At 37.8% G+C, this 19,678-nt stretch overlaps 2 protein-coding genes across 2 annotated transcripts; both read left to right on the plus strand.

Moving 5' to 3' along the window:
* Positions 1 to 1,763: 1,763 nt before the first annotated feature.
* LOC102712761 (putative disease resistance protein RGA1) lies at positions 1,764 to 6,175 on the plus strand. Its single transcript, XM_040528786.1, has 3 exons — positions 1,764 to 2,534; positions 2,766 to 2,831; positions 3,350 to 6,175. Exons 1-3 carry the CDS (start codon positions 1,764 to 1,766, stop codon positions 6,173 to 6,175), a joined length of 3,663 nt encoding a protein of 1,220 aa, XP_040384720.1.
* Positions 6,176 to 11,744: 5,569 nt separating this feature from the next.
* LOC102713030 (probable serine/threonine-protein kinase nek2) lies at positions 11,745 to 19,403 on the plus strand. The gene is made up of 14 exons (XM_015842483.1): positions 11,745 to 11,865; positions 12,139 to 12,397; positions 12,500 to 12,728; positions 12,811 to 12,961; positions 13,079 to 13,264; positions 13,867 to 14,064; positions 14,157 to 14,215; positions 16,544 to 16,598; positions 17,427 to 17,466; positions 17,581 to 17,909; positions 17,989 to 18,120; positions 18,200 to 18,348; positions 18,447 to 18,515; positions 19,023 to 19,403. The coding sequence occupies exons 1-14, from the start codon at positions 11,758 to 11,760 to the stop codon at positions 19,099 to 19,101; spliced, it is 2,043 nt and encodes a 680-aa protein (XP_015697969.1). The 5' UTR covers positions 11,745 to 11,757; the 3' UTR covers positions 19,102 to 19,403.
* The last annotated feature ends 275 nt before the right edge of the window (positions 19,404 to 19,678 follow it).

Here is a 19,678-nt window from a genome sequence, read left to right on the forward strand (position 1 = left end):
TTCAGAATAAAATGATGTCGTAATATTTTATTTGTATTCGACTATTTTTTCTGAATTGGTTTCCCAAGAACTACTCTCTTCTGAGAAAACTTCAATCCGAGTACGCAAGGAAAATATGCCGAGCACTTGTGAGATTGCATTTATTTTTCATACAGGGAAGTGCTAGTAGGTAGAATTAGTGGGGAAAAAAATGCAATCTAGAAAAAAAATAAGTTCAGTTATGTGTAACTTTATTTATAAATCTGTGCAACTGTTGTTTTTTGTTGCAAGTTTTAGCAAGGTTATCAAAATCATGTCAATATTGATTGTTATCAACTCTTAGAGCCAAACAACGCCCCATTATTGACAACTTATCAAATTGGCGGGCAGAGTTCTTCAATGGAGAAGCTAGTAACTATGCTACCAATAGATTAAGTGGCTGTTGGGATCTAAAATTTTTTTTAAGGTCCTTTGTCATATTGATGTTTCGACGTTAATTAAAAGTATTAAATATAGACTGATAACGAAACTAATTGTATAAATAAAGACTATTTCATTAGACAAATTTTTTAAGCCTAATTAAGTCACGATTAGCAAATGTTTACTATAGCATCACATTCACTAATCATTGACTAATTAGGTTTAATAGATTCGTCTCGCGAAATAGTCCAGGATATGAGATGTGTTTTATTAATAGTCTATATTTAATACTTCTAATTAGTATCCAAACATTCGATGTGACAGAGACAAAAAAAAAAGTCAGGAGGAACCAATTAGGCTCTAAATGTATTGGTCAAAGTTTGATCCACAGACCGTGTCACGAAACGAAAAACTAATTGCACAGTTATGTGAGAAATCGTGAGACGAATCTTTGAAGCTTAATTAGTTCAAGATTAGCCATAAGTGCTACAGTAACCCACATGCGCTAATGATGGATTAATTAGACTTAAAAGATTCGTCTCAAGGTTTCTAGGCGAACCGTGAAATTCGTTGTTTTCATTCGTGTCCAAAACCCCTTCCGACATCCGATCAAACGTCTGATGTGATAGACAAAATTTTTTATTTCGCCAACTAAGGCCTTGTTTAGTTTGCAAAAGTTTTTTGCAAAAACATCACATCAGATATATGGACATGCATTTGAAGTAAATAGATTACAGATTCCGCCAGAAAACCGCGAGACGAATTTTTTTGAGACTAATTAATCTATCGTTAGCACATATAGATTACTGTAGCACTTATGGCTAATGATGGATTAATTAGGCTTAAAAGATTCGTCTCATGGTTTCTAAGCGAATCGTGAAATTCGTTGTTTTTATTTGTGTCCAAAAACCTATTCCGACATCCGATCAAACGTCTGATGGGACAAACAAAATTTTTCATTTCGCCAACTAAGGCATTGTTTAGTCTAATTTGTCATTCGTCTCAAAAAACTTTTTGCAAAAATATCACATCAGATATATGGACATGTATTTGAAGTATTAAACGTAGTCTAATTATAAAATGAATTACCGCGAGACGAAGTTTTTGAGACTAATTAATCCATCATTAGCACATATAGGTTACTGTAGCACTTCTGGCTAATCACGTACTAATTAGGTTTAAAAAATTTGTCTCCCGATCTCTCTCATAACTGTGTAATTAGTTTTAATATTTATGTATATATAATGCTAGTAATTAGTTTTAATATTTATATATATTTAATGCTATATTTAGATGTCTAAAAATTCGATGTGATATTTATACCCCATCTTGCTATTGGTTCCAAGATAAGAACGGCCAAGAAGATGAAAAAGCTGAGAGGGGAATTAGAGAAGATCACTAAACAACACAAGGACTTCTCATTCAGTTCAGACAGTAGCTCCAACATACAGCAGGAAACTTACAGTGATAGGAGAACATCACCGAAGGTTGAAGAAGCAGCCATCGTAGGAAGGACTCAAGAGAAGCAGAAATTACTAGATTGTTTATCTGATAAGGTCTTGATGAAAGATTTCATTATCCTTGCGATATATGGCATGGGAGGGATTGGCAAGACAACCTTAGCACAATTAGTTTTCAATGATAAACAATTTAAAGAGTATGCACCTGCGTGGGTCCATGTGTCACAAGTGTTTGACTTGGACAAAATTGAGAACTCTATAATTTCGCAACTCTCCAAAAGGGATCCCAGTGTGACTCATTTGGAGATGGTTCCTCCTAATATGAACATTATAATCGTTTTGGATGATCTTTGGGAGAATGATGGTTTTAAATTGGATAATTTGAAGCTTAGGCTAAAAGTTGGCAAGGGAACCAAGGTGATTGTCATTGTTACCACACGCCATAAGAGCATTGCTAATAGATTTTCCACTGTTCAACCATACTTGCTGGAGCCGTTGACTGATGACATGTGTTGGAAGATAATAAAACAAAAAAGTGCCTTCGAAGATAGACATGACAAAGAATTGTTGGAACAGACAGGAATGGAGATTGCAACGAAGTGTGGAGGTGTGGCATTAGCAGCTCTATCCGTTGGGTACATGTTACATTCCAAAAAGGTGGATGAATGGGAGTCAGTCAGAGACAGCGATATTTGGAATGAATCTGCCTCAGAAGATACATCTTCACCACATCATGTTCTTTCATCCTTGAAGTTAAGTTATGTCAGAATGAATCCATGCTTAAAGATGTGTTTTGGCTACTGTGCAATCTTTCAGAAAGGCCAAAAGATAGTTAAGGATGATTTAATTCATCAATGGATTTGCCTGGATTTTATTGAGCCATCAAAGGTATACTCCTCTAGGCAGCTTGGTGAGATATATGTTACTGAGCTTTTGGGAATGTCATTTCTTCAACATTCAAAGTCATCGTCGGTAAGTTACTTCAATTTATGGAGTGAGTTTATGGTAACTAGAGTAAATACAGTAGTGATCTATAGGATATTTACACCACACTTTTGCATGTTTGATGGAGAGAGAAAGGAAAAAGAGAGGTGGCTGATGTTGAGCAAGTACACTACTACAGACTGCATTTTTTAGATAGATTATTCCTGAGCTTCTATGTGCACAATTCCCGAACTACCAAATGGTGTACTGTTTTTTTTTCCAAAAGTTTCTATATAGAAGTTGATCAGCTTACAGTTCTAAAGTAGATTATCAACTACTAGTTGTTAATTACATTGTTTATACTATAAAATAACTATCACAGAAATCAGATAATATTTCATTTTTGGTGATATTAGTTAGCTGGTGTGTACTATGTATACACCTGAAACTTTTGTGCACATGATATGTTCATTATTTCTAGAAATGTAATTACTTGATTAGTTCTGTAATTTGAAGATTAATCTATCTAGTATACTACGTAAAACTTATAAGTGCATTTGTTGCAGGCCACTGGAGTGCATCAAGAAAATGTCACGTTGTTAACCATGCACGACCTGGTGCATGATCTTGCAAGCTCGGTCATGGTGGATGAAATTCTGGTTTCCAGCAAACAAGATAACAATGATGAAAGCAGCTACCGATATGCATTGCTCAATGACAGCAGCAAGCCATTAGATTCATTCATCAAATTTGCTAACATGGTAAAAGCGCTGCGTTTTGTCGACTGTACTAAAACTAGACTTCATGATGGTGCATTTTCAGGTGCGAAGTACCTGCGTGTCTTGGATTTAAGCGAATGCTTTGTACAGAAGTTGCCAGATTATATCGGTCAGTTGAGGCAGCTGAGGTATCTTAGTGCTCCTGAGATCCAAGATGAAACTATTCCTGATTGTATAACCAAACTGTCAAAATTAATGTACCTCAATCTCCGTGGATCTTCGAAACTCAGATCGCTGCCAAAGTCTATTGGAGAAATGGATAGTCTGATGCATCTTGATTTATCAGGTTGTTCAGGAATACAAAGGGTACCACGATCATTTAGGGAGCTAAATTTGACGTATCTGGATTTGTCAAATTGCTTCAGCCTTAAGGGAGTATCAGAAATCTTGGGGAACCTCACCAAACTGCAACATTTGTGCCTATCATTTCGTCATGATATAGAGAAGCTAGGGAATTTGACTAGTCTGATGGAACAACAGTATTATCACATTTCAACCTCTTTTCCTCGAGGGCAGTGGCAAACACATGTTTTTCCTGCCAGGACTAGACTCGAACGTTTGAACATTTCAACAGAGCTCACATTTAGCGAAATCAAATGGCTTCCTGAAGCTACGAGCAGCTTCACTAAACTGAAGTATTTGAACTTATCTGGATGGATATGGCTGGAAGAATTACCAAGATCATGGGGGAATCTTCAAAATTTGATACATCTTGATGTATCATATTGTGTAAGGATTAAAGGTGTACCAGAAGCCTTGAGTAGCCTTACCAAACTCCAATATTTGAATTTGTCAAGATGCTGCCGGCAGAACAAAGAAGCCCTCAGAGGGCTCGAGGATGTGGTTGGCAAGCTCACCGAGCTTCGGTATTTCTATTTATCAAAATGCTTAGATACTCTCTTCTGTGAAATCGAAGTGGAGGGAGCGTGCCTAAATTTCCTTGCATCTCTCAGTTCCCTTTCCAATCTGGAGGAGCTGGACTTGTCTAATAATGACAGTATTGAAAGTTTACCTGAAAGCATTGGTGACCTGAGGAACCTGCAAACGCTTAACCTCTCGTGCTGCTGGAATCTCTCTCACCTTCCAACGATTATAAGCAAGATGGATAGTCTGAAGCATCTAAATCTGTCTGGCTGTGACAGGTTGGACAAGTCCACGGTACCTAAGTTTGACAGTAGTTCAATCTTGTTACCACAATTTGAGATCCAACCCTGCGACGGTGAATCTAGCAGCAACCTTGTTCTGCTTCAGGATGTAGATAGTACTACTGAGCTGGAGATAAGTAAACTGGAAAACGTGGCCACTGTCGAAGAGGCAGCGAGAGTAAGGTTGAAGGAGAAAGAAATGATCGAAGAACTGGCGCTCGAGTGGACGAGAGATTTGAGGAGATTTGTCGAGGATCGGGACCTGTTGGGAGAGTTAGAGCCACCAAGTAAGCTGAAATGGTTCAAGCTACAAGGTTACAGCAGTGTAGCCTTCCCAGACTGGCTGATGAACGCTAGTCATCTTCACCATTTCGCTTGCCTCAAGAGGATTGATCTGGTGGATTTGCCCAGGTGCACCCGCCTCCCACTGCTCGGCCAGCTGCCAGGACTGAAAACTCTCTCGCTCGATCGAATGAACGGCATCACCAAGATCGACGGCGAGTTCTACGGCGGAGCGGGAGCATTTCGCCAGCTGAGGAACCTGTCCATGTCCAACATGGAGAACCTGGAGACGTGGCAAACGACGTACAGTACCTGCGGCAATGGCGAAGGCGCGGCTGTGCTCAAGCGCCTCAGACTGTATGAACTGGAAATCCATCACTGCCCCAAGCTGAGCATCACACCATGCCCCCCTGAAGCCGTTCGCTGGGAGGTCGAGGGCAGCGACGGCGTGCTGTCGTCATGGCCGAACACCTGCGCTTCGTCGTCCTCCGCCGTTGTCCGAGCAGACGAACTGACCGTCAAGCTCTGCAAGCTGCCATTGCGTCAGTGGAGGTTGCTCCATCAGCTGACTCCCCTGAAATGTCTGACCATCGATTCATGCACTGATCTGAGCAGCTCACCGGAGATCACTCGAGCCCTATCCACCCTCCGAACGCTCTCCCTGAAAGGAAACGACGGTGACCCAGAACTGCCCAGCTGGATAGGAGAGCTCACGCGTCTTCCCGAGCTACGTGTAACCACTCGGTGGCCGGAGCTGACAGTAAACCGTGGGATGATGAGACAGCTTTCCTCTTTACGGTGTCTTATTCTGTCTGAATGTGCAAGAATGACGTCGTTGCCGGATTGGTTGGAGGATCTGCCCTCTCTGCGTGATCTCAGGATAGAATCCTGCGCAGGCCTGAGCAGTCTGGAAGGAGGGAGCATGGAGCGCCTCACGTCGCTCAAGTGGCTAGCGTTGAGCTGCTGCCCGAGCATTGCAGCGCTGCCGGAGAGCTTGGGCGAGCTCACTTCGCTGACGTATCTTGGGATCTTCGAGTGCCCCAACATCAAATTTCTGCCGGAGAGCATTCAGAGACTTACCAATTTGAATACTCTGACGGTTTCTGCGTGCCCTGAACTGAAGAAGTGGTGCCAGTCGAAGAACAGGACCGTGCTCTCTCGCGTGCCCTACAAGACCTACGAGTAATTTTTCTTTTTGTAAATTTATGATTTGATTTTTCAAAATTTTTATCTGTAAATAGGCTGATTCCTACAAAAAGATTTGCTAAAGCATGTTAGAAACAATTCATTTCAAGAAGATACCACCATTTGCTTCATTATTTTACAACTCACGGACCTGCTAAAGCATGTAGGGCTCATTAGAGTATCCCAACAGCTCGTCTAAATTTAGTTATTCATATATTCATTTGGATGATCATCTAAATTAGTTCATCCTTCATATCTTTATGTACTCCACTGGATCATCCATATTTAGCATCCTCTATATCTTTTTAGAGGATGGAGAGATTATCTAAATATGAAGGTTTTCTATCCTAATATAGATGACATCTAAAAATAGATGATAAGATAGCCGTTCTGTTGGAGCTTAATTTGTAGTCTTCATCCTCTATTTTTAGGACATAGGATGAGATAAATGAGCTGTTAGGAATGCCCTTAGCACTTGATGGTGCCAATCAGTACACGTAAATCAAACAAAACCATCGGCATATGATTCATTGAGTATCAGCTTTTGCAAACTTGACAAATTGATCAAACTGATTGTTTTTAACAACTTTCATATAAAAAACTGTTTAACAGTTCCGGAGGCGTGCACACGAGAAAAAAAAAGTTTCCCTATATTTTCACTTGCGAACACGCCCGTGGTAGTAGGCGCACTAAGAGGGTGTTTGGATCTCTCAGACTTTTTTTTTAAATCTCTGTTACATCGAATATTTGGACACTAATTAGAATTAGAATTATTAAATATAAACTATTAATAAAACCCATCTCATACTTTGGACTATTTCACGAGACGAATCTATTGAGCCTAATTAGTTCATGATTAGCGAATGTGATGCTACAGTAAACATTTGCTAATCGTGGAAAAATTTGTCTAATGAAAATATTATTTATTTATACAATTAGTTTTGTTATCAGGCTATATTTAATACTCTTAATTAACGTCCAAATATTTGATGTGACAAGGGACAAAAAAAAAGTCCTTGAATCCAAACAGGCACTAATAATATTTTCTAGAGTGATCTAGCGTCTGTTGCCATTGATTTCTATGCCCATTCGTATGCTTATACTTATGCTTATATGCTAAAATGTAAATTTAAAATTTAGATTTAGAGTAAGGATTTTTTTCGAAGTTTAATTTTCAATCTTTACCTTTAGGTTGCTAAGAATGCGCATATAAAAGTTTTTGAAAAAATAAATACCATAGGAAAGTCTTTATCCCCGAGGAGATGTTTCTATAAGATCAAATAATCATACACATACCGGGGGGTTGATTGTGTCATATTTAAACGAAAAATAATTTATGAATTATATATATATATATATATATTATCTAAAACTGGTAAATAAACTACGATGAGAAATTTAAAAGTCAATTCTAAATTTAAGTTTAAAAATCTAAATTTTGAGTTATAAACAGAAACAGAAAATTGGGGGAGATTGAATATTAATTAATCTACGAAACATCATTCCTCTGCAACGTGAGCAATGATTTGCGTGCGTTTTGGACTGATGGCAAAATGCATTCTTCCTACGCGCGTATGTGCCCGCCCATGCCCTGTTTGTCCACGGGTTCCCATTTTCGCAAGCAAATCCTTGCTGCGTTACAGTTGGCTCAGCTCGTCAAGTCGTCGTATACTGCGCCGGCGCATACTTGTGCAGTATCAGCACGCAGAGTTAGCGAACTGTACGCTATACGCATACCCTTTATTTCTTTGGTCTTTCATTATAAAAGATAATTTTTGGGTAAATATTTATTTACATGTAAAGTAAAGTCAGTTAAAAAATAAACTATGGTTAAAACAACTCTAAAATTAACTTCAAAATTAAATTTTAAAATTTAAATTTTTGGATTATAAACTTTAGCATAGGCGAAACGATTGGAGGTGTTTAGGTCAACGGGTCAACCTCTCGATATTTCCTTGGTAGCAAGCAAACTTGATTGCTTTACAGCTGGCTCTCCTTTGTTTATACGGTGTAAGCGCCGTTTATAAGCTCATGTGATGGATCGGCTTGAAGGATGAAGGTCTATCTTCACACTCCGTTGCTCATGTGATGGTCTCTCTGAACAAGGTGTGCTGTTCACCTATCTCCAGGTTAGTGCTAATTACTCCTAATTAATTACGTACGTGTTTCCTCCTGGGCTTTCATCTTGATTTAGGAGCCTAATGTTTTTCTCTACTAGTACTCACCTTAAGCTCGCACAAACCAGCAGCATTAAGTTGAAGCTAATTTAATTTGTAGATGGATATATAAAGTTGGAAAATACAAATTTACTCTTGCAACTATTGTCTTATTAATCCTTTTTATCTACTTAACTACATACACTTTAACTCTAACGTGGTCCATGTCGTAATAACCAAATGGCATACCCATGTTAGAGGAATTTGTTATTTTGGTCACCAAACCGATGTCTTCGTTAAAATAGTCGTGGAACCGTGGTCTTCTCTAAAATGACTCAGCATCCAGTTCTACTCCTTTAAAATAGCCATACCTGGCAAATTCCTCCAAATGCCAAGATTTGAAAGATATGGCAAATGAAGTTTGGGTATTGCAGATCTGCATCAAACATTTGGTAACAGAGAAAGTTACGTACGTATGTCATGAAATAACTTTATTTAAACTAGAATGGTGAATTTTTTAACGAAGGGAGTAGCAAACAAGAAAACATTTTATATAAGTTCGAAGAATCAGAATAACACTACTAGGCTGTTTTAGTGTAAACAGGGGCATATATTATAAGATATAATAAAATAAGAGCAAATCCTGAAGCAATTCATAAAAATACGCTAAAAGTGAGAAATTAATGCAAATGCCAAAAGCCAAGAAACTGTAACACCAGGAGAAATTAAGAAGGTCAATGGTATAAGAATCTGGGAAAATTTAAAATTGTGGCAGAAGTAAAGTCAAGGTTGCGTCATTGATTTCTTGGGTTGCATGTGTAGAATAGGATTAATTTAATTCAATGGGTCAAAACCTGATGGCAGATTTCCAAACAGAGGTGTAAGTGTGTGTATACACACACGTTGCAACGAAGATGAACCAATGCATGGTTTCAATTGCCATCCAGCATTTTCTCGCTTATTCTTTGTGGTCAAATTTTAAAATTTAAATATAAAGTTGATTTAGGGGTTTTTTTTTGATAGTATATATAAAAGTTTTACTTTTACCCATAAAATTAGTCTAGCCTTTGCTGGTCTCGCTTTGCAGTGAACTGAATGATTCACATGTCCATTATCTGCTTCTAGTTTTGACACTGAATATTATGTTTTTGTAATACTATTCCCTAAACTAGCAAATGGGACACGCGTAAACTAAATACACCCATTCATTGCATAATTAAAGGGAAGAGCTATACGGAAGGAGATGAGAGGCAATTGGAACTTAGGGAGGAAATGTCTGGTTTCTGGGTTTGAACCTATCCATAAAATGCTTCACTGAAGTTGAAATGATGCCCCTAAAATATAATGGGCCAAATTGTTCTGACCTTAATAATCTAGCATCTATATGGATCGATCTTTCTGGTTGTTGTACTCATTTTACCCATTTTATTCATGCTCATTTAGTATGTATAAACTCAAAACTAAAATTTTTAAACTCGTGTTCACAGTACAAAATTTTATCAAATTTGACCGAAATTTGGTGGGATGGTTTATTATGTAGAAGAGCAACTTTGTATAATTTTTGATATATTTCTACATGTGGGACCTATATACGTCTTTTCTCCTGCTAATTAGGTTATCCATGGATAACCTATTCGCATAACGTGCTCAACTTAGATTGATCCTATTGAACCATAGGTTCATGAGCTCAATAAAAAATTTAGGTTAATTTGTATCCTAACCCTTCCTATCCTTCGATGAAATTGAGGTGAGAGAGGAATTAATGTAGGGGAGAGAGGAAAGGGCATAGGCGAGCTAGTTATCTTGTAACACTCTAGTCCATTTGAATACTAGTAGTGGTGTGGTTTTGGCATATGGGGCTTATAAGTATTTGTGTAGTGGTGGTTTAGTACCACCTTATAAGTTTAGGTGGGTAAGTACCTGCTTAGGAGCCTTGGCACTTCACCCATGGCATCCCCATATTAACCTTTCATATGAAACGAGAACAAAAGTGTAAACAAGCTACTATATGTATGTGGGTCTACTTACTATGCACAGTGAACTAATGCATATTGCGGATTTGAAAGAAAATGTGTTACATATCTAATTGGTGTTGTTGAGTGAGGATAGAGAGGGTGGTGCGTAGAATATTTGGTATTATAGTTTAAAAGAGGCATGGTTTTACATATCTAATTGGTATTGTGAGGATAGAGAGGGAGGTGTGAAGAATATTTTGTCTTCTTATACTCTAAGTACGAAATTGAACATAAATAATAGTTCAGCTAGTAAACGATATGTTTCCCATATAATAACGAGGTTAATATTTTCCTATCTCATCAGTTTGATCATGTTCAGAATTTTAAAACATAAGAAAGAATCTAGAGGACATGAGGGATAAAAAAAGACAAACCAATGAAAGGGCAACAACAAGAGCAATTGCCTAATTTGGGAGGATACGAGGATGATGAAGGAATATGGTGGTACTAATCACCAAAGTTGAAAAATTAGGTCACTCACATCCAATAGTTATAATGGCATCAACCAGGGTTCATGTTATCACGGAGGTTTCCAAAACCGTTGACGATCGGAGTATTATTATCACGGTTTTTCGCAACGATAATCGTGGTTTTCATGGCAGTCGTACCGCCAGCTTTGCAAACTCGGGAATCAATAAAATAAGATGTGGTGTATGGATCGATGACACGTAAGGGCTGGGTAGGCCCCGTCACCATTTGATATGAGGTTACAAAGGAAGGTGATTGGTGGCAATTGTTTACCATGTGGATTGGATAACAAGCTAGAGTTGAGCTAGGATTGAAAACAATTTTTCATTCTCTATGGCAGGTGTGGGGAGGGGTGCTAGTGGGTATAAAGGATGGTGGGTATCTAATATATCATTTCATTAAGGTTCATTCACCTCAGATTTTTCCCCTTTTTAGTGGGTATTTCTGATTTATTTTGATTTCCAAGGACTTCCACTAGATAAACATCATATGGATAGTAAAATTCATATCTACTCATTTTGTTATGATGTAGATGTAAGCAGAACTACTACTTTTCATTTTTTTGTCTCAAAATAATCTGTACACTGTTCAGTAACATAAGCTACGTATCCGTATATCCCACCCATCCATTTAGGATAGCAAGAAACTGCCTATACTTTTATTAAGTGTTAACATAGCGGTTGGCCATGCAATGCCAATAGTTCTTCTTAACTCAATCTTGGACATATCCAAAACCGGCTGAGTTGTTAATAAGCTAGGTAAAAACAAACTCAATTCGTCACAAATTGATGAATACCAGGACTTGTTAATTGGATCATCTCTTTGCAACCACTTCATCATAGCGTGCTACTCCTTTCTCTTAACTCACTCTTTATTGTCCTCATGCAGAAGTGCCTTTTTACTAGCATAAACAATAGCACACACAAGAAATTCCAGACTTAATTATGGAAACAACGTTAACAGGTTTAACATTCCGAATACTAGAAGAAATTACAAATGGATTCTCTGAAGAAAGAAAGCTTGGTCAAGGTGCATATGGAACTGTTTATAAGGTAAGATGAGGGAAGCTTTTGTTTATTTGAAAATAACCAGGGTTTATAACTGTATGGAGTTCTAAAGAAAAAGCATGTGTTCCATCTTTGCACATATTGCACTGATCTGAACATTTAACTATGCCCTACTTCTTACTTGAATGAAATGTAGCTGTAATAAACTGTGATAACAAAGCATGTACATCCTGAGGCTCACATATTTAGCTTGTCAGATAGTATCACTAGCAATACTAAATCAAGTTGTAATGAGTACTGACAATATATTATTAACAGGGAGAGCTTAAAAATGGAGATGAGATTGCAGTGAAGATGCTTCATAATACACTAGAATTTGATGATAGTCAATTTGAGAATGAGTTTAAGAACCTTATGAGCCTCAAGCATCCCAACATTGTACGTTTAGTTGGTTACTGCTATGAAACACATCATAAACATACCGAGTACAAAGGAAGATTAGTTTTTGCTGAAATTATACATAGAGCGCTCTGCTTTGAGTATATGCCTGGTGGGAGCCTTGAAAACCATCTTTCTGGTACGATGTTTCTCCAGTTCTAAAGCATTTTTTACCATGCCAAGAAATGTAGTTCTATATGTTTGTATTTTTGTTGATGCCTCTTTTGTTCACCTTTTTCAGATGAACTTCATGGCCTTGACTGGCCTACACGATACAGAATTATTAATGGGACTTGTGAGGGTTTAAAATATTTGCATGAGGAACTAAGCCCTCCTATTTACCATTTGGACCTAAAACCTGGCAATATATTGCTAGATAAGAACATGGTGCCAAAACTTGCAGACTTTGGTCTGTCCAAACTCTTCAGCGAAGAGAAAACCAGGATCACACAAACTCCTGTTGGGACAATGTAAGCTGAATATATTACTTTCTTATGTCAGTAGTTTTCTAATGATAAAAATATGATTAACGCAAATATGTGTTCAATGCAGCGGATACCTACCACCAGAATACATAGAGAGGAATGTAGTCTCAAACAAATTAGACATATTCAGCTTGGGTGTTGTAATGCTAAACATAATTGCAGGACCTAGATGGCGATCCAGAAGTGCCGAAATGTCTTCCCAGGAATTTATTAATCATGTAAGAAATGCATGTTTCTTTATGTCGGCACTACAAGTTTTTTTTTGTGTAACAAAGTACTTTTTTATTTTGCTTTTTTCACATACCAGTTCATATCCTTACGTTATAGTTTCACAGGTAGTTGGAAATTGGACAACCAGATTACTCGCGACATGGGATGGTTCCATGTTTGAAGCATATTGCCATCAAGTACAGACATGCATTGAGATAGCATTGAAATGCATGGAGATTGATAGAAACAAAAGACCTAGTATATCCGATATCATGCATAAGATCAATGAGAAAGAAACTATGATTGACAAGGTAATTAAAAAGGTCATAGAATGGAGAACTTTTAACCTTTCTTAAATTGTGTCATAATCATGTTATTTCTGTATTTTCTAAAAACTTACCCCAGAAATTAAGAGATGTTTTTGGACAACTATTTTCACAACATAATTCTTGTTTATTAGGGATTTCTACGTAGTACTCCAGCTCTTCCATATTATATGATGTTTTATGTTTATCATAAGTGAAACTTCTTTAAGTTTTATCAAATGTATAGAAAAGTATAGCAATACTTTCCAGCATAAAACAAATATACTATAAAAATAGGATGGTGGATTTAATGAAGCTAATTTTTTGTTATAGTTGTACTATGTTTTTCTATAAATTTGGTGAAACATGCATAAACTTCACCTTAGCAATATTCGTCCTTCAAAAGCAACGCAATCAAAAAGTGAAGGTGTGTGCACATGCCACTGTTACCATCAACCAATCAATAAAAGCAAGACTCTAGGTTTTCATCGCTACATATTACAAAACCCTGTATCTTTTTTTTTTTTGAACAAAACCCTGTATCTTTGTTATCTCAAAACGATACTTAGCTGCCTATGATCTCGTTAACTACATTGGCCCTCATTTAGCTGCAGATAAAGTACGAACCAGATGTCCTCAGCAATCATCAAGGGAAGCTACCTTCATACAGCAACGAGTTTGTCACGCTTGAGAGCAGATTAGGGAGCAATTTGAACTTAAGTGACATCCCAGAAAACAAAGAAGCTGATCAACACAACAATACTTCTGGTGTCAAAGAGAATGTGGAGGAGCATGACATGCACCAGGTGAAATTGTAGCTGTCCATGTCTTATCAGATTGTATCCTATATGGCTATATTAGACATTTGTCAACTTTGGCTGTTGCTTCATTTGTTCAGATAATAATTCCGATGGAACAACCGGATTATCCCATTGATGTGCATCCAGTGAAGCCATGGTATGTGAACAATCTATTCTTTTTCTCCTTTGGTTTCAGAGCAGATAAACTGAATACAGTCATAATGCCATTGGAAACCAATATTTCTTTGTGTTTCCAAAAGAAAAGGATAAATTGCTGGTATAATGTGCTTTCGTGATAAATACACTTGTTATAATCCCATATTATTTTAAAGCATGAAAACAAAATTAAAAAAAGAAATGATGGGGGATGGGCTCATACACTTATAGTTCAATTGGTCTGATTATTTAGTGGGAATTTCTTAAAGAGTATGTAAATAGAAATATCTTGTAGGAAAGCATCATGACCCTGTGATCAGCTTTGTTGATGTGTCGTTATCTCTCTATGGAAAATATACTAGAAAATAGAACATGTGTGTTTGTCCCGTTCTCTGTAGATGATGAATGATTATGAGATTGTGAAATTTATCCGAGAGTATATACAATCAAATTGAATATTCCAAAGTTAAAAGGATAATTTAAGAAATGTTAATGAAGAAAATTATCAAATAAATGGTACCGTTTAGTAACCTACTAGAAAGTGTGGCATGAGTGAGATTGTTGATCATCTTCTCGAAAGAACAGACCCTTGATTGCCATGAGGCCCTCTCCCCCTGTCACCTTACATGTTCTTTCTGTAGGATCGCAACAGAGTAAAACACTTACCAGGGAAGGAGGTGAATGTTAGATAGATCAAAAACACAAATCTTTTCGTGAAAATAAAAGATTATCTTCACAAAAGCCTTACCGAAGCCTCCGATTGCACTACATTTATGTCACCAGTCAGACCGACGTTATATGGCCAGTCAGACCGCTCGCATAACCTCAGTCAGACCGCTATTGTGTGGCCGGTCAGACTGCCAACCTACCTGCGGTTAGACCGTCGGGATCCTAGAAAACGCCGATCGACAACGCTTCAAGATGTAGATTGAATCTCTTGACTTTTATTGATCAATTAGTGCTTACAAAGTGCATAGAAAACACTCCTAACAAAAACTTTCGATCTAATATCGAAATAGAGTCGAAACCCTAATTTTCTCTCTCAAACGACACCAAAAAGCTCACCCGGGGCATACCGAAGGTACCTATTTATAACCTCGACATGGCTATGCAAAGCCCACGTATCTAGCATGAATTAGGACTCCCAAACTCATGGGAAACTTATCCTTATCCGTAACCAACCATATCTCTATCTCTAATACAACAAATATTCTCATATCCGGACTCTATCCGAATTCAACTCCATATCCCATATGCACACAACATCTCCATCGTATGCTATATGAAATCTTCACCAACCACGTGCATTGAACTCTAGCCTAAATATCCCGTATGATATCTTGACCGCCGGAAGTCACCTTATCTCCAAGTTGACTCCCGATCCATCACCGCTATACTCTCCCGAGGCATCAAGTCACCTACACATGAATCAAACAAAGAAACCATATCCTGAGACTAAGCTATCTCCAACTTGACTCATTATTAGCAAAACAACAGTACCCATACATATAGAAACCAACTAGAAGTTGAATTCATGAAGAACAAATCCGAAACCAAAAAGAAAACCAAAAACTGAAACTTTCAGGGCTGACCTGCCGGTCTGACCGCCCACATACCTGCGGTTTGACCGCAGGTGTCTAAACGGTCAGACCGCCCATATACCTGTGGTCTGACCGCCTGGTCAATTATCACAAAACCGTTTAACTCACAAACCACCAATTTATTCATCACAAAAATATGTAGATCACTCCTTGATCTTACACTTTCAAGGTCATCTTAGTGAAGGTTATGCCTTATGAGTTATTAGCTTTGTCACATGACAATAAGAAAAGTAGTCTCAGCTTTGCATTATCTTCTAATTTAACAATTGTTATGTTTTATGATTATCTGTTTCCTTGAGTTCCTTGTAAATGTTGCTTACCACATGTATGCTATATTACATCATAGATATGGTATTAGGCCCCACAAAATCAAGGTTAGATACTTTTTTTTTCTTGACATTGACTATAATTCTCTCTACTGACAGTATCCTATGGATACTATCAATATTATCATTGGTAAAGAATCTCAACCATTGATATAGAGTTCGACTACTAGTGGAAAAAAATATTCTGCTACCAGTAGTTGATGTGGTAGTATAAATTGATTCAATCTATTGAATGAAAATATAAATGGTGTACATTATTTCTACTACAAGCAGATAGCATAGTAGAAAACCTTTTTTTTTTGTTATCTTTGGTTTGTGAAGACTCATACATTTTTTTTTGTTGCAGCAGTAAAAATGACTATTACTAGATTTTTACTATGATAAATGTCTTCTTATGTGCAGGATCTTGACATGCAATGTTCTTGGCTCTGTTGACATTCTAAACTATGATACGCAAGTAAGTGTCCTCTCTTGAGAACCTTAATTTGTAGTCTTTCTACACTCAAAAGTATATATATACACACACAGAGAGACAAATTGACACTGAAAAGGTATAGTACAGTACAATACCCTCCTCAAGGGCCTGCCAATTTGACCATCACGGGCGTTCTGACTAGACCAATGCAACCGGTCAGGCCATTCCCTTTGCTGGTTTGACCGGCCCAATACCAATCACATGAACATGGGTCTGTATGGTTCAACCACTCTTACACTATCAATCTAACATATACCAACCCTCGTCGGTCCCTCGCTGGTGTCCCCCGGTCTAATGGGCTTGACACCATTGGTCCAACCACACACCCAATTAGACTAATTGGGCTTACACCATTGGTTACACCATAATACTATAGATTCAGGCATTCATGATTGGTCAACAAAACCCATATGAGATGACAAATCTCTGATGGATCAAAATACAATCCATTTGAGATATGGCTACGAGGGACGATCGGCCACAGATATGAAGTCATCAGTATGATTGGTTGTAGTTGTGAGTTTTGACCCATCCCAAATGATCAACGACAAGTTGTGGTTGTGACCTGTCATAGTTTACATGTCCTATGTGATGGGTATAGTGGATGAACCATCACCGGTAAGAGCCCTTATATGTGATCGATGGTACATAACTATCATCCATCGTATATAACGTTATCTATGACAGGTGGTACTTACAAACTATGCCAGATGACAGGGAGCATAATCCATTAGAAGTTTCTCCATGCTTATAATTAGCAAGTTGAATGTTGTACGACTAATGTTTATTTGTTCGTGTACTTGTCCACAGGAAACAGTGAACCTGATTCAAGGCTCGTTTGGACCAATAGGCATGCATGTTTCCTCAATTACTCACAGTCTACTAATCACAGACTTTAATTACCTTAGTATCGATCAAAGCAATTAATGATACTGAAAAAAGATTGATCACCCCATCACTGCAGTTGGCTCAGCCATTTTCATAGCGCGAATGGAATGGTTTGTGGTTGGACATCACAATGGCTTCATCAGGGTGTACACAGACGAGCCTCCGATTCGGCAAGTGAAGAGATTCAAGGCTCATTCATGGAACATCACCTGTTTGGATGTTCATCCAACTGAGCCCTACCTGCTGTCAGCAGGCATGATGGACGTGATTAAAATGTGGGACTGGAACAAGGGCTGGGAGTGCATCAAGACGTTTGACATGCAATCTTTCCAGCAACCAAACGGAATCTTGTTTAACCCACATGACACACGTAAATTTGCTGTTGCTTCCATGATGGGTATACAGGTGCAGTAGAGGTCTGAATTTTAGTTACTTCTCCAGCATTTCAGTAAACACAATTTTACAATTGAAGTGGCAAATGCAGGTTTGGAACTTCCGTACTTCCCGTCGTGAGTTCACATTGTCCGGGCATGAATCTTTGGTCAACTGTTTTGATTACTTCACTCACGGCAGTCAGCAATACATAATAACTGGTTCTTTCGACAAAACAGCCAAGGTAATTAAGACGTCTTCACCACTCGATCGATCATTCCAACGAAAATATCGTTTTAATGAATATAATCTTGTTGAGTCAGATCTGGGACTGTAAGAGCAGGACATGTGTTCAAACGCTCGTAGGGCATATGGATCGTGTTACCTGTGTCTGTTCCCATCCAGATCTCCCAATATTACTTACAGGTTCATTTGATGAGACAGTTCGTGTGTGGAACTCGACTACCTTCAAGTAAGTTCATAGGCTGCAAACATTGTTCCCATTCTATGACTTGTTACATTTCCTGTCTGAAAGTTTTGAGAAATGACATTGTTTCTCATCATTTCTAGGCTTGAAGGTGTACTAGACTTTGAGCTCGGAAAAGTGATAAGTATAGTTTGTTTGAAGGGTTCAAAACGGTGAGCATTTAAGGATCCTGCTAATCCTCTTGATTTACCTTGTTGACAGTGATATAGCTTCACGGCAACTCCTACAAGTGCAAATTAATTAAAAGAAACTTGACTGCAGACATGAATTCTGGTAGTATGTTGAAACCAGAGCTGTATATTCCTCAAGAGCATTTTTCTCGTCCTTAAGAAGGTATCATGAGATACCACTGTTTTCTATGTAAAATTTAGTACATAAGAAACAGTGGTACCTTCTTAAGGATGAAGATACCAAATTTTACATAAAAAACAGTGATACCTCTTCAAGAATGGAAAAAATGCTCATTCCTCAGAATCTCCATTTAGATTAGTAACAATTTATTTCTTTTTTCTTTGCGGTAGTGCATGAATTGCTCAATTATGTAGAAAATGTCACTAAACCCAACCTATGATGCAGGTGTTTTTCTTCTGAACTACAAGGATGCACTCTGCATTATTTTTTAATACATGTGTTTTTAACTCGGAATCTTACTGTTGCAGGGTTGTGATCGGACATGAAGCTGGATTAGTGATTACTGAAATTCCCCACGGACAGCCAGGTCCCAGCAACAGATCGTAAGTATACTGACTTGTAGTGCACCTAAATCATTCAGGACACCGATTCAGCAGTATAAATGGAGAGGAGGCTTGACAATCAAGATCTGAAATTCGGGGACCATGGGAGAAATTTCGTAACTGATGTATGGCAGTGGAATAGTGGATATATGATTAATCTGTATACTCACATCCCTGCAGATGCTTACTATAGTATGTTTTACTCTCTTTGTTTTATCTTTTTTCCTTCCAAACTTTTCATCTGATGTTTTCGTTTGTTTCGAAGTGAAGTTATGCTGTTACAATGTCAGTTCTGATATATATTCACTGGCCCTCACCTTCTCTTGTGCTTATTTTTATAAGCCAAAATTTAAAATTTAAAACCTAAATTTAGAGTTGATTTTGAGGTTTTTTTATCATAGTTTATTTTTCAGTCTTTTCTTTTAGACCAACATGTATATAAAAGATTCACCCATAAATTACTTTTAATTATTAATATGCGGTTTTCTTATGCTTCTGAGTAGCCAAACAGTGGGGCTCAGTACAAACTTACAAATCCTTAGTGGTTAGTTAGGTGGTGTTTGGTTCTTAATTCTAGGACT

This window comes from Oryza brachyantha, chromosome 11 (genome assembly GCF_000231095.2).
Source record: "Oryza brachyantha chromosome 11, ObraRS2, whole genome shotgun sequence".
Taxonomy (NCBI): domain Eukaryota; kingdom Viridiplantae; phylum Streptophyta; class Magnoliopsida; order Poales; family Poaceae; genus Oryza; species Oryza brachyantha.

Coding starts and splice junctions, on each gene's coding strand:
- LOC102712761 (XM_040528786.1), top strand. CDS start 1,764: ATGAAAAAGCTGAGAGGGGAATTAGAGAAGATCACTAAACAACACAAG. Junction 2,535..2,765: donor AGGTGGATGAATGGGAGTCA/GTCAGAGACAGC, acceptor TCCTCTAGGCAG/CTTGGTGAGATATATGTTAC. Junction 2,832..3,349: donor AACATTCAAAGTCATCGTCG/GTAAGTTACTTC, acceptor CATTTGTTGCAG/GCCACTGGAGTGCATCAAGA.
- LOC102713030 (XM_015842483.1), top strand. CDS start 11,758: ATGGAAACAACGTTAACAGGTTTAACATTCCGAATACTAGAAGAAATT. Junction 11,866..12,138: donor CATATGGAACTGTTTATAAG/GTAAGATGAGGG, acceptor TATTATTAACAG/GGAGAGCTTAAAAATGGAGA. Junction 12,398..12,499: donor CCTTGAAAACCATCTTTCTG/GTACGATGTTTC, acceptor CACCTTTTTCAG/ATGAACTTCATGGCCTTGAC.